General features: G+C 37.2%; 2 protein-coding genes across 2 annotated transcripts in view; one reads left to right on the plus strand and one right to left on the minus strand.

Annotated features, from left to right (window-relative positions):
* The window catches only part of LOC139980586 (ankyrin repeat domain-containing protein 27-like), a 38,034-nt gene that overhangs the window by 18,382 nt on the left and 4,437 nt on the right, over positions 1 to 15,215 (plus strand). The window contains exons 7-16 of the mRNA XM_071992328.1: positions 847 to 908; positions 1,558 to 1,714; positions 2,536 to 2,615; positions 3,796 to 3,955; positions 4,711 to 4,782; positions 5,346 to 5,444; positions 11,387 to 11,484; positions 13,285 to 13,378; positions 13,880 to 14,078; positions 14,631 to 14,709. Coding sequence (XP_071848429.1) covers positions 847 to 908; positions 1,558 to 1,714; positions 2,536 to 2,615; positions 3,796 to 3,955; positions 4,711 to 4,782; positions 5,346 to 5,444; positions 11,387 to 11,484; positions 13,285 to 13,378; positions 13,880 to 14,078; positions 14,631 to 14,709 — 1,100 coding nt within the window. The remainder of the gene's footprint in view (positions 1 to 846; positions 909 to 1,557; positions 1,715 to 2,535; positions 2,616 to 3,795; positions 3,956 to 4,710; positions 4,783 to 5,345; positions 5,445 to 11,386; positions 11,485 to 13,284; positions 13,379 to 13,879; positions 14,079 to 14,630; positions 14,710 to 15,215) is intronic.
* LOC139981111 (uncharacterized) lies at positions 5,758 to 10,667 on the minus strand. Its single transcript, XM_071993292.1, has 2 exons — positions 9,164 to 10,667; positions 5,758 to 7,332 (listed from the first exon to the last, which is right to left on the minus strand). The coding sequence occupies exon 1, from the start codon at positions 10,262 to 10,264 to the stop codon at positions 9,173 to 9,175; it is 1,092 nt and encodes a 363-aa protein (XP_071849393.1). The 5' UTR covers positions 10,265 to 10,667; the 3' UTR covers positions 5,758 to 7,332; positions 9,164 to 9,172.

The following is a 15,215-nucleotide window of genomic DNA, read 5'->3' on the forward strand; positions in this document are numbered from 1 at the left end:
AATTTTGTATTTGGCAAGTAGTCTACCTGTAGTGACATTTATTTATTTATGTTTTTTTGTGGTTATCATATATGAGGTCAATATCAAAAATATCATAAGTAAAGTTAATCTACAACTTGCATGAATTTCATAGTGTGGATAAATACCCCTCAGATAGTATTTGGTTTCTACATGCTGGCTTTTGTAAGAGAGCAGAATCACAACCATCAAAGAAGTCAATGCGATCTGTTTTACACCTGAAAACACCACGTCTATTTAATTTCCGAATAGCTTGTTTGATTTTAACCAAGTTTTGTATTCCCGCCTCAGTTTGTTTTGCTTTTGAAATGGTTTTTGAAAGCATTGTTTTGTCATCATACTTCTCTTTTGTGAAAGATCTTACCATCTGCATTTAAACCTAAGTTTTAAGATGAATGTGCTTATCTCCTTTTACTTGTGGTGATGTATGTATTTTAGATCCTCCTGCAAGCAGGAACTCGCGAAGAAGACTCGTTGGCTTATCAAAGCCGCAAGCTGACCGAAGTCAGTCTCTTAGATTCATATTTAACGTCCATGACCATGAATTGTCAATTTTCACAACTCTGTGTAACTGGACGACATACATTAATCTTGGAGTGACTCAAACTCAGGACCTCATGATTGACCTTATGATGACCGTTTACTTGTATAGAACTGGTGATAATAAACAAAGAAACAAATAGCACTGAATAGCCAACATTTATTTCTACTTCTTGCACTTTAATTTGACACTTTTCATACTGATATCATGTACAAAACTGATGACAATTGAAAAAATAAACAGATACAAACACTGAATGGTAAACTTTTTTTCTCTACTTCATGCAGGGACGTAGGGGGTCTGCTGGCTTATCCGATGAATTTCTGAAACCAAGAACAACTTTTGTTGAGTAAGTATGCATTATGAAAGATGAATTTTTAAAGATGAATCTTGAGGGCATCTTAGGCAATTTTCCCTCCGAGACTGGAGGGCAGTTGCTGAGTTTTGCAGCTGGCTCGGACTATGTATCGTCAACCCATGTCCCGTCCCACTGTTATAATAATAATAATACATAATTTTTTTATAGCGCCAAACAAACTATGAAATAGTTCTCGTAGCGCTTAACATAATAATAACAATTATAACATATATGCTTTGGTGAAAGGATATGTTGTGAGAGCTGATTTGAAACCGTTCACAGTATTGCACATTTTTACATGTTCTGGAAGTGAGTTCCACAGGCACGGTGCACTGGATGCGAACGTTCTCAAGCCGTGAGTCTGTGTTTTTACTCTAGGGATGAGTAACATCAGCGATGAATTAGAGCGAAGTGAGCGTGTGGATGATGGTCGGAGCCGAAACAAGTTGGTGAGGTAGCTTGGTCTTACATTGTGCATACATTTGAACACCATCAGAAGTAGTTTGTAGTTGATTCGTTCACATATCGAGAGCCAGTGTTAGTGTTATATGCAGAGCTTTTAGGGATTTACGACATTTCCCAATGTCTCTTGCTTACAGTGTGTTTACGTTGCTCAGATTTCTTGCTTTTTTTGTTCCAGAAATGTCAAGTTTCTCAATCTTTTCCCCGAATGTCGGTTCCAACTCCTCAACTTAGATAAAAGTATTCAGCAGTTCAACCACAACTATCTTATGGTCAAGGGCTACTTGGAGGCCGCTTCGCAAAAACTGAGGAAAATATGGCAGGAAAATTTAGAAGTATGTATATCGAACCAGCCCTTCCGTTTTGAAATAGCTTTTTTGGGTTAATATTGATGTAATATGTTGAGTGTCCATTGCACCTGCCATATCCTACTTTGCTTATAAGGACATATTATAGTAATTAAAGTTTTGGTCGACAAATTTAACGAAAATATCAAGCATTATTCATTGCAATTGATGAAACTTTTAGACAACCTCTTTTTTTTTCTCTTAACGTTAATGGTTAATGACTGAGAAAGATATTATTGTGATGCCATATGCAACGCCCCTGGATATTACAAGTACCGTCAAAATACTATCAAGAAGCAGACAGGAACATTAAAAAATTATTCATGTTTTCATCATTCTTTGAACTAAAACTTGAAATAAGTATTTGAGCTAATGACCTTCATTGGTATGGGATTATGTTATAAATTTGTTCTCTCAAAATTAACTCAAAAAAGCTGTTTTTAATAGTAAAACTAATTACCTTGTAACAGTATTATCCTGTTTGAATGAGAAAATATACCATACAGTATTAGTATGGCACACTGCATAACTTGCAAGAGAATTATGTGGAAAGTGGAATTTGTCTTCATAAACACTTTATTAATGAACTTGCTAGGAAACGATTTGAGAATTAATGATTGCCGCAATGTTTAATGACATTGATTTCTGAAAAAATTTTACATGGTAAATAATTCTGTCGTAAAAGTTTTGCTCTTGTCAAGGAGTATGTGATGAAATATTAAGCAATAATGAACATTTAGTTAGTGTAACCTATAATACAGTAGCAGTCCTCTTTTCAGTTAAAAAAATCCCTCTCATTTCCACGACAGGCTCTTATTAAAGCTAACAATTACGTAAGCTTACAGTCTGACTCAAGGTTAGAAGAAGCTTTGGCTCTCGCGACAGAAAGGTAAGTCCAGATACACACACTGATAAGATCCACTGAAAAAGTTGACTCAATAAAACAGAGTTACCTACACATAACTTATGGTCGTACAGGAGTTTTAAGCAGACACCTGGGTCTGAGTAAACATTTTCAAAAAATTTGAAGTTGCGTTTCCTTGTATTCAACAACCTCCATTAAATGTCAAGAGTAAGAAAGAAAGTAAATATAAATAATACTGACACCCGTCAACCAGCTGTGAATGAAATTACTCTTGTAGAAAATTCTCTAATTTATGAGATGCAGCTTTACACCCCCCCTCCCCCTGCCATGGAGTCCTGTCTTGCGGGCAACCCAGCTTAACACAAGGCTTCCGTCAGGGGGACTACAGTAACCTATTAATTGCTACATATGTTTAAATGGCCTCAATCGTTTACAAGACTTACAGCATACTTTCAGCTTGTCTCTGGTTGTTTCGATTATGTCAATGATATTTATAGAATGTGTGAATTACATTGTTTCAAATGTCATACTGACATTTTTTGAGGAAGTTAGTCTCTCAATGAATTTTGATACCTATCAAGTACTGCTGCTTTTAGTTTCACTTTAGATAGTTCCTTGTAATGGAACATGATACAACAAAAGGAAACTTTAGACAGGTAGTGCATGCCTCTCTTGATCCAGATAATGATTTAATTAAACAATTTACAGATACTTATGTGTGTCTATTATTATGGAAAAAAAGGAAGTGTTGGTATGAAACTCTTCTTTTTGTCCTCAAATTTACAATCTTCTGTTTGGTTACAAAGGCTCAATAGATTTGTGCAAATGTTTTGGCATGTTTTCAAGTGTATGTGTGTGTGTGAATGTGACGGCTAGCTTGTAAACAAGCTATCATAACAATCAAAGGTTGAGTCAATGTCATGCTTGATAGGTAGATGTTTAGATGTGCCCTATTGTTTTTGGTGCCCATCTCATGAATGTTAATGAGTGGGCGGGGCTAAATATAAAATTCAGAAAATGACAATATCTCTTCATATCTGTCTGTCTGTCACCACCCCTATCCCCACTGCCTCTTCCCTGGTAATTTTTTTGCATTTCCCTGCATCTTTCCTCAAGAATATGAATGCATAGTCTTATAAACATGAAATGCATTCAATGTCTTTGTTGTTGTTGTTGTTTTTTTCATGTAAATCTTTCTCTTCAGTTACTTAATGGGTGGAGTTCATAGCAAAATCTTTAAAGCTGTCTGCGATGAATGTCAACGTCAGGACAGACTCTTAGCAACCAAAGCAGGACAGTTACAGGGTATCACCGGGAAGCAGCTGGGTGTCAAAGATGACTTTGTGTGTCCGTTACCATCATCGGTAAGGCAGCAAAGAAATTCGTTCTGATATCTGTGTTAAGTTTATACTTAATTTACTAATATAGAAGCTGGTAATTAAATTTTGAGCAGTACGTGATGAATTGCAACAATCAGGACAGACTTTTTACAACCAAATGAGGGCAGTTACTGTGTATGACAGATAAACAGCTGGTTGTCAAAGATAAATTTGTGTGTCTGTAACCATCGTTGGTGAGACGACACAAATTTCTTCTTCCTCCCACGTTAATTTGTAATTAATTCACTGATTAAACAGAGAGGGATAAAGCTACTAGCGAAATTACTTTTGTAGTAAAACAGCCCATTAATTAAAGCAGAAAAGTTAACCTATCATCCTTAGCTCACATGATAGAGATCTCTGTTAAATACAACCCCCCACCCCACCCCACCCCTTACCCTAATTGTGCGCTTTGTTTGGGAGATATGAATCAGTCTAAAATAGTTGGTCTAGTCTAAATGTGATTATCTGGGAGTTGCTTTTTTTGTAAATCTGTGATGTCATCGTGCCATTAGAACATGAATACTTGACTTGCTCTTTGCTTTTGTTATTCAGATATATATTCTGTTTTTTTTAGCAACTTTAATGAGCTGAGGAAGTTTTTGCAATATTTTGACAATACAAAAAAATTTTGCTTCAACATTATGATATTTGATCAACTTACAATATTTTTCTCAGAATCCCCTTCCCCAACCTCTTTATTCCAAGGTTAATCCTTTATTTTCTTGTTTTGGTTACAGGTGGTAGAGCTTGCCAGACTTGATGGTATCAACTGTCCCCATGAAAAAATGTGTTGTTTAAAGAGCACCTTGGTAAGTATATGTAAGATAAAGCTTGATAAGAACAGAACGATAAATGTGAGCTGTTTTTCTCCATGCTTTTTTTTTTTTCTTTCCCTCCTCCTTTTTCTTTGTTTTTTTACATAATAGAGAACTGAAATTCAGTCTCATATCAGATGGTGATGTTGTTCATATAACCCAATATTATTCTCAAGTATTTCAGAAGGACCACTAGTATTGTTGGACTGTAGTTAAAACTTGGATCAAACATTCCCTTACACATTGAGGAATTTTTTTGGTTTCAATGATAATCATAACCAATACACAGGACTTTTCATTGGCTGAAATCCTTGTTCAAGACCCAAAATTTCTCCACTGTTTTCAAATTCTGTCCATTTTACTGTTGGTTTCCTGTTGTTGACTGACTGATACAGATAATACTTCTCAGTCTACAACTAAACTGACTGTTTGAACAACCAGAATAGAATTTCCAATTTATTTGCAAAAGGGATAACCTGTAAACTTCCATAAAACATCAGCCCTCTTGGAAGAGCTTGAAACTGTTTAAATTTGTATTTTTTTTTTTTCTCTCGCAGGAATCGATCACAGAAGAAGTTTCGCAACATTTGAAAGCAGATATGGTTCCTGGCTTTACCTCAAATTGTCTGACGTCAGATGATCTAATTCCTCTCCTGGTAAGCTGACCTGATCTGACAGAGTAAAGTAAACAAGGTTGCTGATCTCTCTTTTCATGTCCCTCTTACCCCACCCCACCCCACCCCCACCCCACCCCCATTGTCATGAGGGCATGTTATAAGTCATGTTCTGAATGAAGGTTCATGGACCACCATTCTGGTAAAATCCTAAAATGAAATGAGACTTCGCAGAAGTTGAAATTTGATTAAGATTATCTCGTCGTAACATACAGGGAGAGGGATCACATGAGATCGTCTAATTCACCACTTAGTGTCAGTCTTTTAAAGATGAGGGTTCACTTCAAAACCAAATCCGACCAAAACGGGTTGGGCTAAGGGAGGGCATGTGATCCCTCTCCCTGTATGTTACGACGAGATAATCTTAATCAAATTTCAACTTCTGCGAAGTCTCATTTAATTTTAGGATTATCTCTTACGTAACATACAGAGGTCGGTCTCCCATGAGACTTTAAAGCTTGAAGTGAACACGAAGCAAGGAGAATAACTCGTAGATCAACAAATTTTCTGTGTCTTCTTTGTTTTATTTTGTACTTGACTAGAGTGATTCACTCTGCTCAATGACTGTGTACTTACTTGTAAACACAATAAACCATATGGTTAACAACAAATAATATGAATTTCTTTTAGTTATTTGAGAACATTATTAACAATATACTTTCTTTCCTTTTGCACCAGTGAAGGGAATAATTTCTGTTCTGTCATTTTGTGAACAGAAGCTTACGAACAGAAGGATAACATTGCTTTAGTAACTGAATCTTAGCATGTGTTCAATGCACGCAACACAAATCTGCCTCTTCGATAGCAGGCGTAATAATAGTATTAACTTAACAGAATGTTTGTAAATGTCTCGTTTTGATGGAGAACCTCCTTATTGTAAAACTTCGCAAACGTTTTTTCTGACTTCCATCCAGCAACTTTTAATATTTCTTCGATCGGCACACTCCTAGAGTAGGCGGCTGAAGTTGATGCGGCCCTTGTACTATGAGCGGAAAATGTTTTAGTATCAACTCCGGACAAATCCAAGACCAGCTTGATCCATCTTGCAAGCGTGTCACGAGAAACTGCAGCATGCGGTTTTACATAACTAATAAATAGTTTTGAGCAACTACCTCTTTGGTTCTTTGTTTGTTTGAGATAGAACTCTAATACTTTCACAACACTAATCGATTGATCTTCTTCAAAGTCTCTTAGTACAACTTTTATCGGACCAGATCCAGTTCGTGATTGTTTGATCTGGTCAGGGATCGTAAAGACAAAAGTACTGCCATCCTCATGCACTGTGGAGATATCTAATAGCTGCAAGGTTTGTAATCTTTGAGCGGAAACTACAGTAGTGCCACTAAAGTAACCAGTTTCAGTGTTAGCATCTTCATAGAAAGTGAACTTAAAGGATGCAGGCCTCTTAAATACCTTAACACTATTGAAACATCCCAAATGTTATCGTACCGACATGAAGGCGGTCTTAGATGATAAACTCCCTTCATAAATCTTGATAGCAAAGGATGGTTGCCTATGGTATTATCAGAATCCCTCATAATTATTGATGAAAGAGCTCACCGTGCGGTGTTCAATGAACTATAACCGAGTCCGGAATTGAATAGGTGGGTAAGGAATGTCACTACATCCGTCAAAGACGGTCGAAACATATCCACCTCCCTTTGAATACAAAACTGTCCCCACTTTCTGTGGAAACCTGCATATTGTTTTTGTGTTCCTTTTCGCCATGATGAAATGATAATTTTGCTAGATTCTCGTGAAAATCCTTGCATTCGGAGTGCCTCCCCGACAAGCGGCAAGCCAGAAGCCGCAGTTTGGGGCAAAGCGGATGTCGAATTGTATCTCCCGGAAGTACCAGCATGTCCAACCTCTGTGGAATAATAATTGGATTTGCGGTAAGAAGAGACACCAAAGTTGTATACCAAGGTTGAGAAGGCCAATCTGGCACAATAACAATTCCATATGCCTCATCTATTTTTATTTTTTGTATCATTTTGCCAATGAGACTAAAAGGGGGAAAGGCATAAAAATAAAAGTCTTTCCAATTTACCGAAAAGGCGTCCACAAAACATGCCTTTGAATCTGGCTTCCATGATGCATATGTATCTATTTGTTTGTTAAATTTTGATGCGAATAAATCTATGCTAGGGTATCCAAACCTAGCTACAATATCGCCAAAAAACTTTGGTTGCAACATCCACTCGGTATAATGTTTCTGTGGACGTGATAATTTGTCCGCTACCACATTGTCTTTCCCTGGTAAAAAGGCAGCAGAAATCCAAATATTCCGTTCAATTGCCCATAACCAGATAGCCTTAGCAAGCAAATTAGACTGCATGGAATGCGAGCCTCCCATGTTATTAACATATATGCTACAGCTGTTGTGTTATCTGACTGGATACGAATGTGGATATCCTTGGAGCCTAAACACAGCATTTTCAACGCTTGTAGAATAGCTTTTAATTCCAGTACATTTATATGTAAACTCTGCTCTTGTGGGTTCCACAAGCCCGACGCTTGCGCATGCGGCCTAAGTGTAACAGCACCCCACCCAAATAGGGATGCATCAGTTTGAATGATTAGAAGTGGGTCCGGAATCAAAATTTCCCGGTAGTTCCCTTTCAAATGCTCCTCCCACCAAGATAACTCTTCTAATGCTTGGGATGAGAGTAACATTGGACTGTCAAAGTTACCAAAATTACGTTGGAGAGCCGAACTTTTTTCCCTCTCTAAAAACCTATAAAAGAGGGGGCCATGTCGCACCCCTGGGAAGACAGACACAAGGTAGCCAATAACAGCTGCTACCTCCCTCACCGAAGGTGTGAATTTCTGTTTTAACCTGGAAATATGACCCAGAACCTCAATTATCTTGTTTGATGTTGGCCGAACTGTCATTTCTGTTGAATTCAACATGAACCCTAAATAAATTAGTTCTCTGGATGGTTTCAATATTGATTTCTTAGTGTGAACAATGAAACCTAGCTCTTGAAATAAGCTGACTGTTTGCTGAACAGCACTTAAGCAGTCTTCATAACTATTCCCTAGTGAAAATGAATCGTCAATATACCCCATACAATCAACTCCTTGTTTCCGCAAATAGGCAAACAAGGGTTTCAGCAATTTCGTAAAAACCCTTGGGGCTGACGGAATGCCCATTGGCAAGCAAGTAAACTGAAACAGCTCATTTTTCCATCGAAAACGCAAAAATTTTCTGAAGCAATTATATACTGGAACCGAATAGTATGCATCTTATAAATCCACAGAAGCCTTATAGCAGTTCTTATGCATTAACTTTAAAGCTGATGCCAAGGAATCCATTTTGAAATGGTGATACCGGATATGCAAATTTATTCTTCTGAGATTAAATATAACTCTATTTGAACCATCTTTTTTGGGAATAACAAAAATGTTTGAAATATATTCCCCCTGGGTATGTGTCACCCGTTCTATTACACATTTGGAGAGTAACTTTTCTATTTCATCTTGAATAATACTCATTTCGGCTATTGTACGTTTTGGTTGTAACGGTGGTCTCAACTGAAATGGCTCTTGGTCCTTAAATTCGATTTTGTATCCTGTTACCCACTCAAGGATAGTTTTATCAGATGTCAACTCCCGCCACCTTGGCAAGCAGTTTTTTATTCTACCACCTATGGCTTCTGTTTATATTAACTGAAAATCATTAACAACATATTCCTTACCTCGACAATCTAATGTCTTGGTTGTTTCGGGGGTCGGTAGTGGGTCATTTGTCCTCTGGCACATTTGTTGCCCCTCATGCCACGGTCTAAAAAATGACCAGACCCTCTAGAGAATCCTCTGCCACGAAATGTACCACGTGTGTAAGGTGGCCTTGAACCTCTGCCTCTCCCCCGATTTGCCGTACTTATATGTGCGGACACTCGGTTAGCCTCAGCTATGTCTCTTAATTTTTGGGATACATCATCACCCATCAGCATTGTAGTAACTGGATTTGACCGGTTACACAGATTTCTATACTCTAGTCTCAAATCTGGTCTGATTAACTCACGCCGAAAATGGTTGAGTTCCATGTTCGCACTGCCCAATAGTGCCAGCGCATCTGTGATCTTAATAAGCGTTGCTTGAGTGCCCATTTTTTCTCTCGTTGACAAAATGTCATCCATTAAGGTTGTTAATGCTGTAATTGCCTTAATATTACAAACTTGCATTTTTTGGAGCTTCACATCTGACGCTCTTGTATTGTTACGAAGGCCATTCCAAATGACCTCATTTATCTGAGTTGTCTGCAGCATTTCTAAATTAGCTGGCATATCATATTTGACCAATAACCCTTTGAGCTTGGACTCTGCCAGGCGTTGTTTTAATACATTATCCACTAATGTTTTAACTCTGTCATCGACAGATTTTCCTGGTTTCTTTTCTAGTTCTAAGAACGCCACAAGGTCCTGAAACAATGCATCGTTATCTGTAGTAACTGGGTTTGCCCCTTCCGGAGACAAGGGTGAATTGTTGACCTCATATATCGAGTCCTCAGGCAACAAATCATACACTGCTTCAAGGTCTAAATTCCTGCAGCTGGAGCTGCTTTCATTTTGTGACTCAAGTAGCTTTGAATTTGTGTCTTTCCCTAACACCTTGTTACTCAATACTTGAATTTGGTTCTGCATTGCTAAAATTGCATCTTTCATATCAAAACTTTGAGTAGTTTCAGTTGAGGGAATTAATCGGGATGTACCTGAGCCACCTGGCGCATCCAAAACCCCAGACATCTCATCCTCGTCAATAAGGGACATAATATCATCCTCACAAGTATTAGCCATGATTTTGAATGTTAAACCATTCAAGAGGGGTAGATAGTCTAAATATAACTTTTGCTTTAAATTCCCTATTCACCCAGAACAGGAGAACACGTTTGCAATCTCACCCGGAGATTAAAATGCACGTTTTATTGTTTTAGCTACAGCCTCAGGTAGGCTAAATCTTAACGTTAACTTTCTGCTGCAATCTCACCCGGAAATTGCTTTATAGGCTAAGCGTAGAGCCTATAGCCTTTAATCTGTAATCGCACCCGGCGATTTAACCAACGCTTGACTCAAAATAATGGGCAACACAACAAGAACTCACCAAGTTCAACTGCACGAATTCAAAGTCAGTGTGCCACACACTGACGTTAATAGCCGAGACGATTCCCTAGACGAATTGTAGCGAGGCGTTTACCTTCAGAGGCAGAGGTTAAAAGAACTATACCAACGTTCCAACAGTATACACTGCTAGTACTACATTGCCGTGCAGAACAAAACAACAAATGTTTTTCTTATTCTTTCAATACTCAATAGAGCACCACAAAGTACGCCAGGATTACGTAACAGTATATAAACATATAGACAATCTGCATTCCAGGAAGGAAAGCACCGAATTATCTAACAGTATAACACTAAGCCTATTCAGGAGCCGGAAGAACCACTGTAGACGGTCCTTCCACGGCAAGGTGAAGTTAAACACTGACACTAAGTGGTGAATTAGACGATCTCATGGGAGACCGACCTCTGTATGTTACGTAAGAGATAATCATGGTAGCCCATCTAACAGTTGGTTATATCTCAGTTCACTTTTTTGGATGCCTCACAATTCCTTCTTTTTTTTTACCCCTTTAAATTTCTGTGACTTGTCTTTGAAAAGTGAATGTTCCCAAGCTTGTATAGACATCAAAATGGACAAAGTACTGAATATCAATGTGTAAGACCAAATAGCTAAAATAACTTGAATTTGCAAAAATAATTTCAAGAGAAAGGGAGTAATAACAAAGATAGGGCTGGAGGGGACAGTGACAATAAAGATGGAAACTGGTAGATTTCTTACGGATTTCTCAAATTTTGAGACGGTGTAGTTTCCTGGGTTTTTTGTTTTCTTTTTACTTTTTCTTCTTGTTCTTCTTTTTCAAGGTATTGGTCATCAGTGGAGCTAAGTGCCACCATCTTGCCTCAAATTTGATGTATATTGAAAGTTTCCATTGGGTATCATCTAAAAGTGACAACTTAGGGTAAGCTGTTTAATGTAAACTTGTGTTTCCGTGTCCTGATGTTTTTCTACTGATCACCAATATTAGAGAAGAGATATAAAAGGAAAGCAGTGGATGGCATTTCATCACCACTTGTCCTTAACAAATTTGCAATGCAATGTAATGTTATTTCAGGCTGTAAAAGTGTATTTTACTGGTGCATATGAAGAACTGACCTAATGGTCCCTTTGTTAGACTTAGTAGTCCAGCCACTTAACTTGATGAGCCACTGATATTTAAATGGACATTTCTCAAAACATTATAGTGGTACAGAAACACTACCTGGACTGATAGCAGTGATTTTTTTTTAAATTGTCTACAACATATAAAAATTACTTTTGAGCTTTGAGTCATCCTTTACATGCAATCATAATGCTCATTGACAGGATCTTTGTTTTAAAATAAATCTGTGAGAATCTGATGAATTAAGAATCTTATTTTGAGTAATACTCTGTAGAGTTGGTAAACTTACTGACCAAGTGCAAAAAGCTCATTTTTGAAAGTGCACTGTTACCATGGTAATGGTCAGTCAATATATCAAAGGAGTTTGTATGTGTGATGATTTTGATATTAGCTGGACACTCATTTCACTGTATGGTTTACCTCTGCAATGTTCAATCATTTCACTGTATGGTTTACCTCTGCAATGTTCAATCATTTCACTGTATGGTGTACCTCTGCAATGTTCAATCATTTCACTGTATGGTGTACCTCTGCAATGTTCAATCATTTCACTGTATGGTTTACCTCTGCAATGTTCAATCATTTCACTGTATGGTTTACCTCTGCAATGTTCAATCATTTCACTGTATGGTTTACCTCTGCAATGTTCAATCATTTCACAGTATGGTTTACCTCTGCAATGTTCAATCATTTCACTGTATGGTTTACCTCTGCAATGTTGAATCATTTCACTGTATGGTTTACCTCTGCAATGTTCAATACATTTCACTGTATGGTTTACCTCTGCAATGTTCAATCATTTCACTGTATGGTTTACCTCTGCAATGTTCAATCAGTTCACTGTATGGTTTACCTCTGCAATGTTCAATCATTTTACTGTATGGTTTACCTCTGCAATGTTCAATCATTTCACTGTATGGTTTACCTCTGCAATGTTCAATCATTTCACTGTTTGGTTTACCTCTGGAATGTTCAATCATTTCACTGTATGGTTTACCTCTGCAATGTTCAATCATTTCACTGTATGGTTTACCTCTGCAATGTTCAATCATTTCACTGTATGGTTTACCTCTGCAATGTTCAATCATTTCATTGTATGGTTTACCTCTGCAATGTTCAATCATTTCACTGTATGGTTTACCTCTGCAATATTCAATTTCACTGTATGGTTTACCTCTGCAATGTCCAATCATTTCACTGTATGGTTTACCTCTGCAATGTTCAATCATTTCACTGTATGGTTTACCTCTGGAATGTTCAATCATTTCACTGTATGGTTTACCTCTGCAATGTTCAATCATTTCACTGTATGGTTTACCTCTGCAATGTTCAATCATTTCACTGTATGGTTTACCTCTGCAATGTTCAATCATTTCACTGTATGGTTTACCTCTGCAATATTCAATCATTTCACTGTATGGTTTACCTCTGCAATGTCCAATCATTTCACTGTATGGTTTACCTCTGCAATGTTCAATCATTTCACTGTATGGTTTACCTGTGCAATATTCAATCATTTCACTGTATGGTTTACCTGTGCAATGTTCAATCATTTCAATGTTTGATATGTGTCTTCCCTTTCCTTTCAAATTATTTCAGCTATTCTCTGGTAACGTTCAAAGCAGCCATCGAGTACATGCTTGCCACTGATTTCACACCGCTTGCGTCAAGTGAACATAGAGTGAAAAAGGAGGTACTTTCTTCAACCGTTAATCCTCTCCGTGTATAAGTTATGCGGGGATCACTGACATCACTTTCTCGACCGTTTCCCATTCTTGGTTTCTTTTTCGTTCTTTTTTCCTTTGTAAATATCAGAATACAATTTAGTGCTAAATTTTTGCATAGCAGTGTTGAAGGCTCTGAACATTTGTGTCTTATTATATGCTATGGTTCCTGTGTAATAAAATCTGCCCTGTACATCTATGCACCTGTATAGCAAATTTGACTATTTTGCATCGCATTTTGCGATGCGACACCGGATAAATTATTCCCCAATTATTAGGTTGTGACAATTGGAACACAGCAGTAGGGAGTGCATAATTGGGTCGACGAGGAATACAAAACACCTGATGGACCTTGGTGTATTGAGGCAGTATTATCCTCTTTGATGACACATGACACATCCCTTTACTTAAAAATTAATCATGGATTGAGTCATTTATATACTGATCGATCAATTTATTGATCATTTCAGATGAGCATCGATGAATTAATGGCTGCTTCTTCATTCTCCGATGGGCCGGCTGATGGTGCTGACAGGCCGCACAGCAAGGAGTTCACAGGAATCACACAGTCGCTGCATAGGGAATTTGACAACATCAGCAAAATGATGGAAGAATCTATGAATGTTCAACAGGATGCTAGTAAGAACGGATTTCAGCAACGGGAAAAAGGTCTGTAAAGTCAGCTGTGATGTTGTGTTTCATTATCGCTATGCTTTTGTTTAGTAGCTTGGCGGTAAATGCTAGTGGATCACTTATGGAGTGTGCTTCCCCTTCTCTCAAAAGCAAACAATTTGTTCATATTTTACGAAAAGAAAAAATATAAGTCAAACCATACAAGTTAATACATTGGTCATGAATATTCAATGTGATACCAATATTAATAGTTCTAACGATATAAACATGTTCCGTTACTATGTTTCTTACTTTGTAAACAGCCTTTGGCATTGGAGTGTTCGCCTTTGTATGAAACATTGAAAAAGGATCTTAAATATCGCAATGCATACTGTTTATTAGTCTTTTGTAACAAGTCTTTTATGTAAATACAAGCAACTGAGAAGAAATGTGATTGGTGGATATGGTTTCCATGGCAACACAATTGGCTGATATGAGGGCATCTTAGAGCTTCGATGTTGATCTTTGTCATTTCATTTTTCACCATAACAAAAGCTATTAAATGAATAACCTGGTGATGGCTAACTTTCTGTGCACTTCTTTTGGCAGATGCAATCCAGCCTCCAAAACAACTTCCTGAAGTTGCCACAAAGACATCTTCAAAGCAGGCGAAATCTTCACAATTAGGGTAAGTGAGTACAGTATTCAGAAGTTTTCATTGATACAGCCAAATTATCAATTTAAATATCTATTTAAAAAAAAAAATTCTGCTTTCTAAACAGATTTAAAAAATGTTAAAGTATCTCTGAGACTACAAAAATTGTGAAAATATTAAGCTGTAAGAGTTATAGTTTCAACCTTTCTGTCTTTGAACAAACAAAAGCATTCATCAGTCCTTTCATCTGGCCTTCTTTGTTTTAACCGATTGAAGATTTAACAGATCATTGAAATATTCAAAAGCAGAATGTAGTTTGAAAGTTATTGTAGAAAGTAAGATCTGCAAAGAAATTGCTCATCCTGTTTGATAAATAACCAAAGTTATGTTAGAGTGCAGAAATGTTAATTGTATGAATGTTACAGAGCCTGACTTGTCAATCTTTTAGCAGTTTTTTTTTTCATTTTCTTTAAAAATAAAATTTATTAAAATTTAATTCAGTGTATGAAGTAAGAAAAATTGTTAAAAATGTATCTGAA

The sequence above is a fragment of the Apostichopus japonicus genome, chromosome 15, assembly GCF_037975245.1.
Source record: "Apostichopus japonicus isolate 1M-3 chromosome 15, ASM3797524v1, whole genome shotgun sequence".
NCBI lineage: Eukaryota > Metazoa > Echinodermata > Holothuroidea > Aspidochirotida > Stichopodidae > Apostichopus > Apostichopus japonicus.

Coding starts and splice junctions, on each gene's coding strand:
- LOC139981111 (XM_071993292.1), bottom strand. CDS start 10,264: ATGGCTAATACTTGTGAGGATGATATTATGTCCCTTATTGACGAGGAT.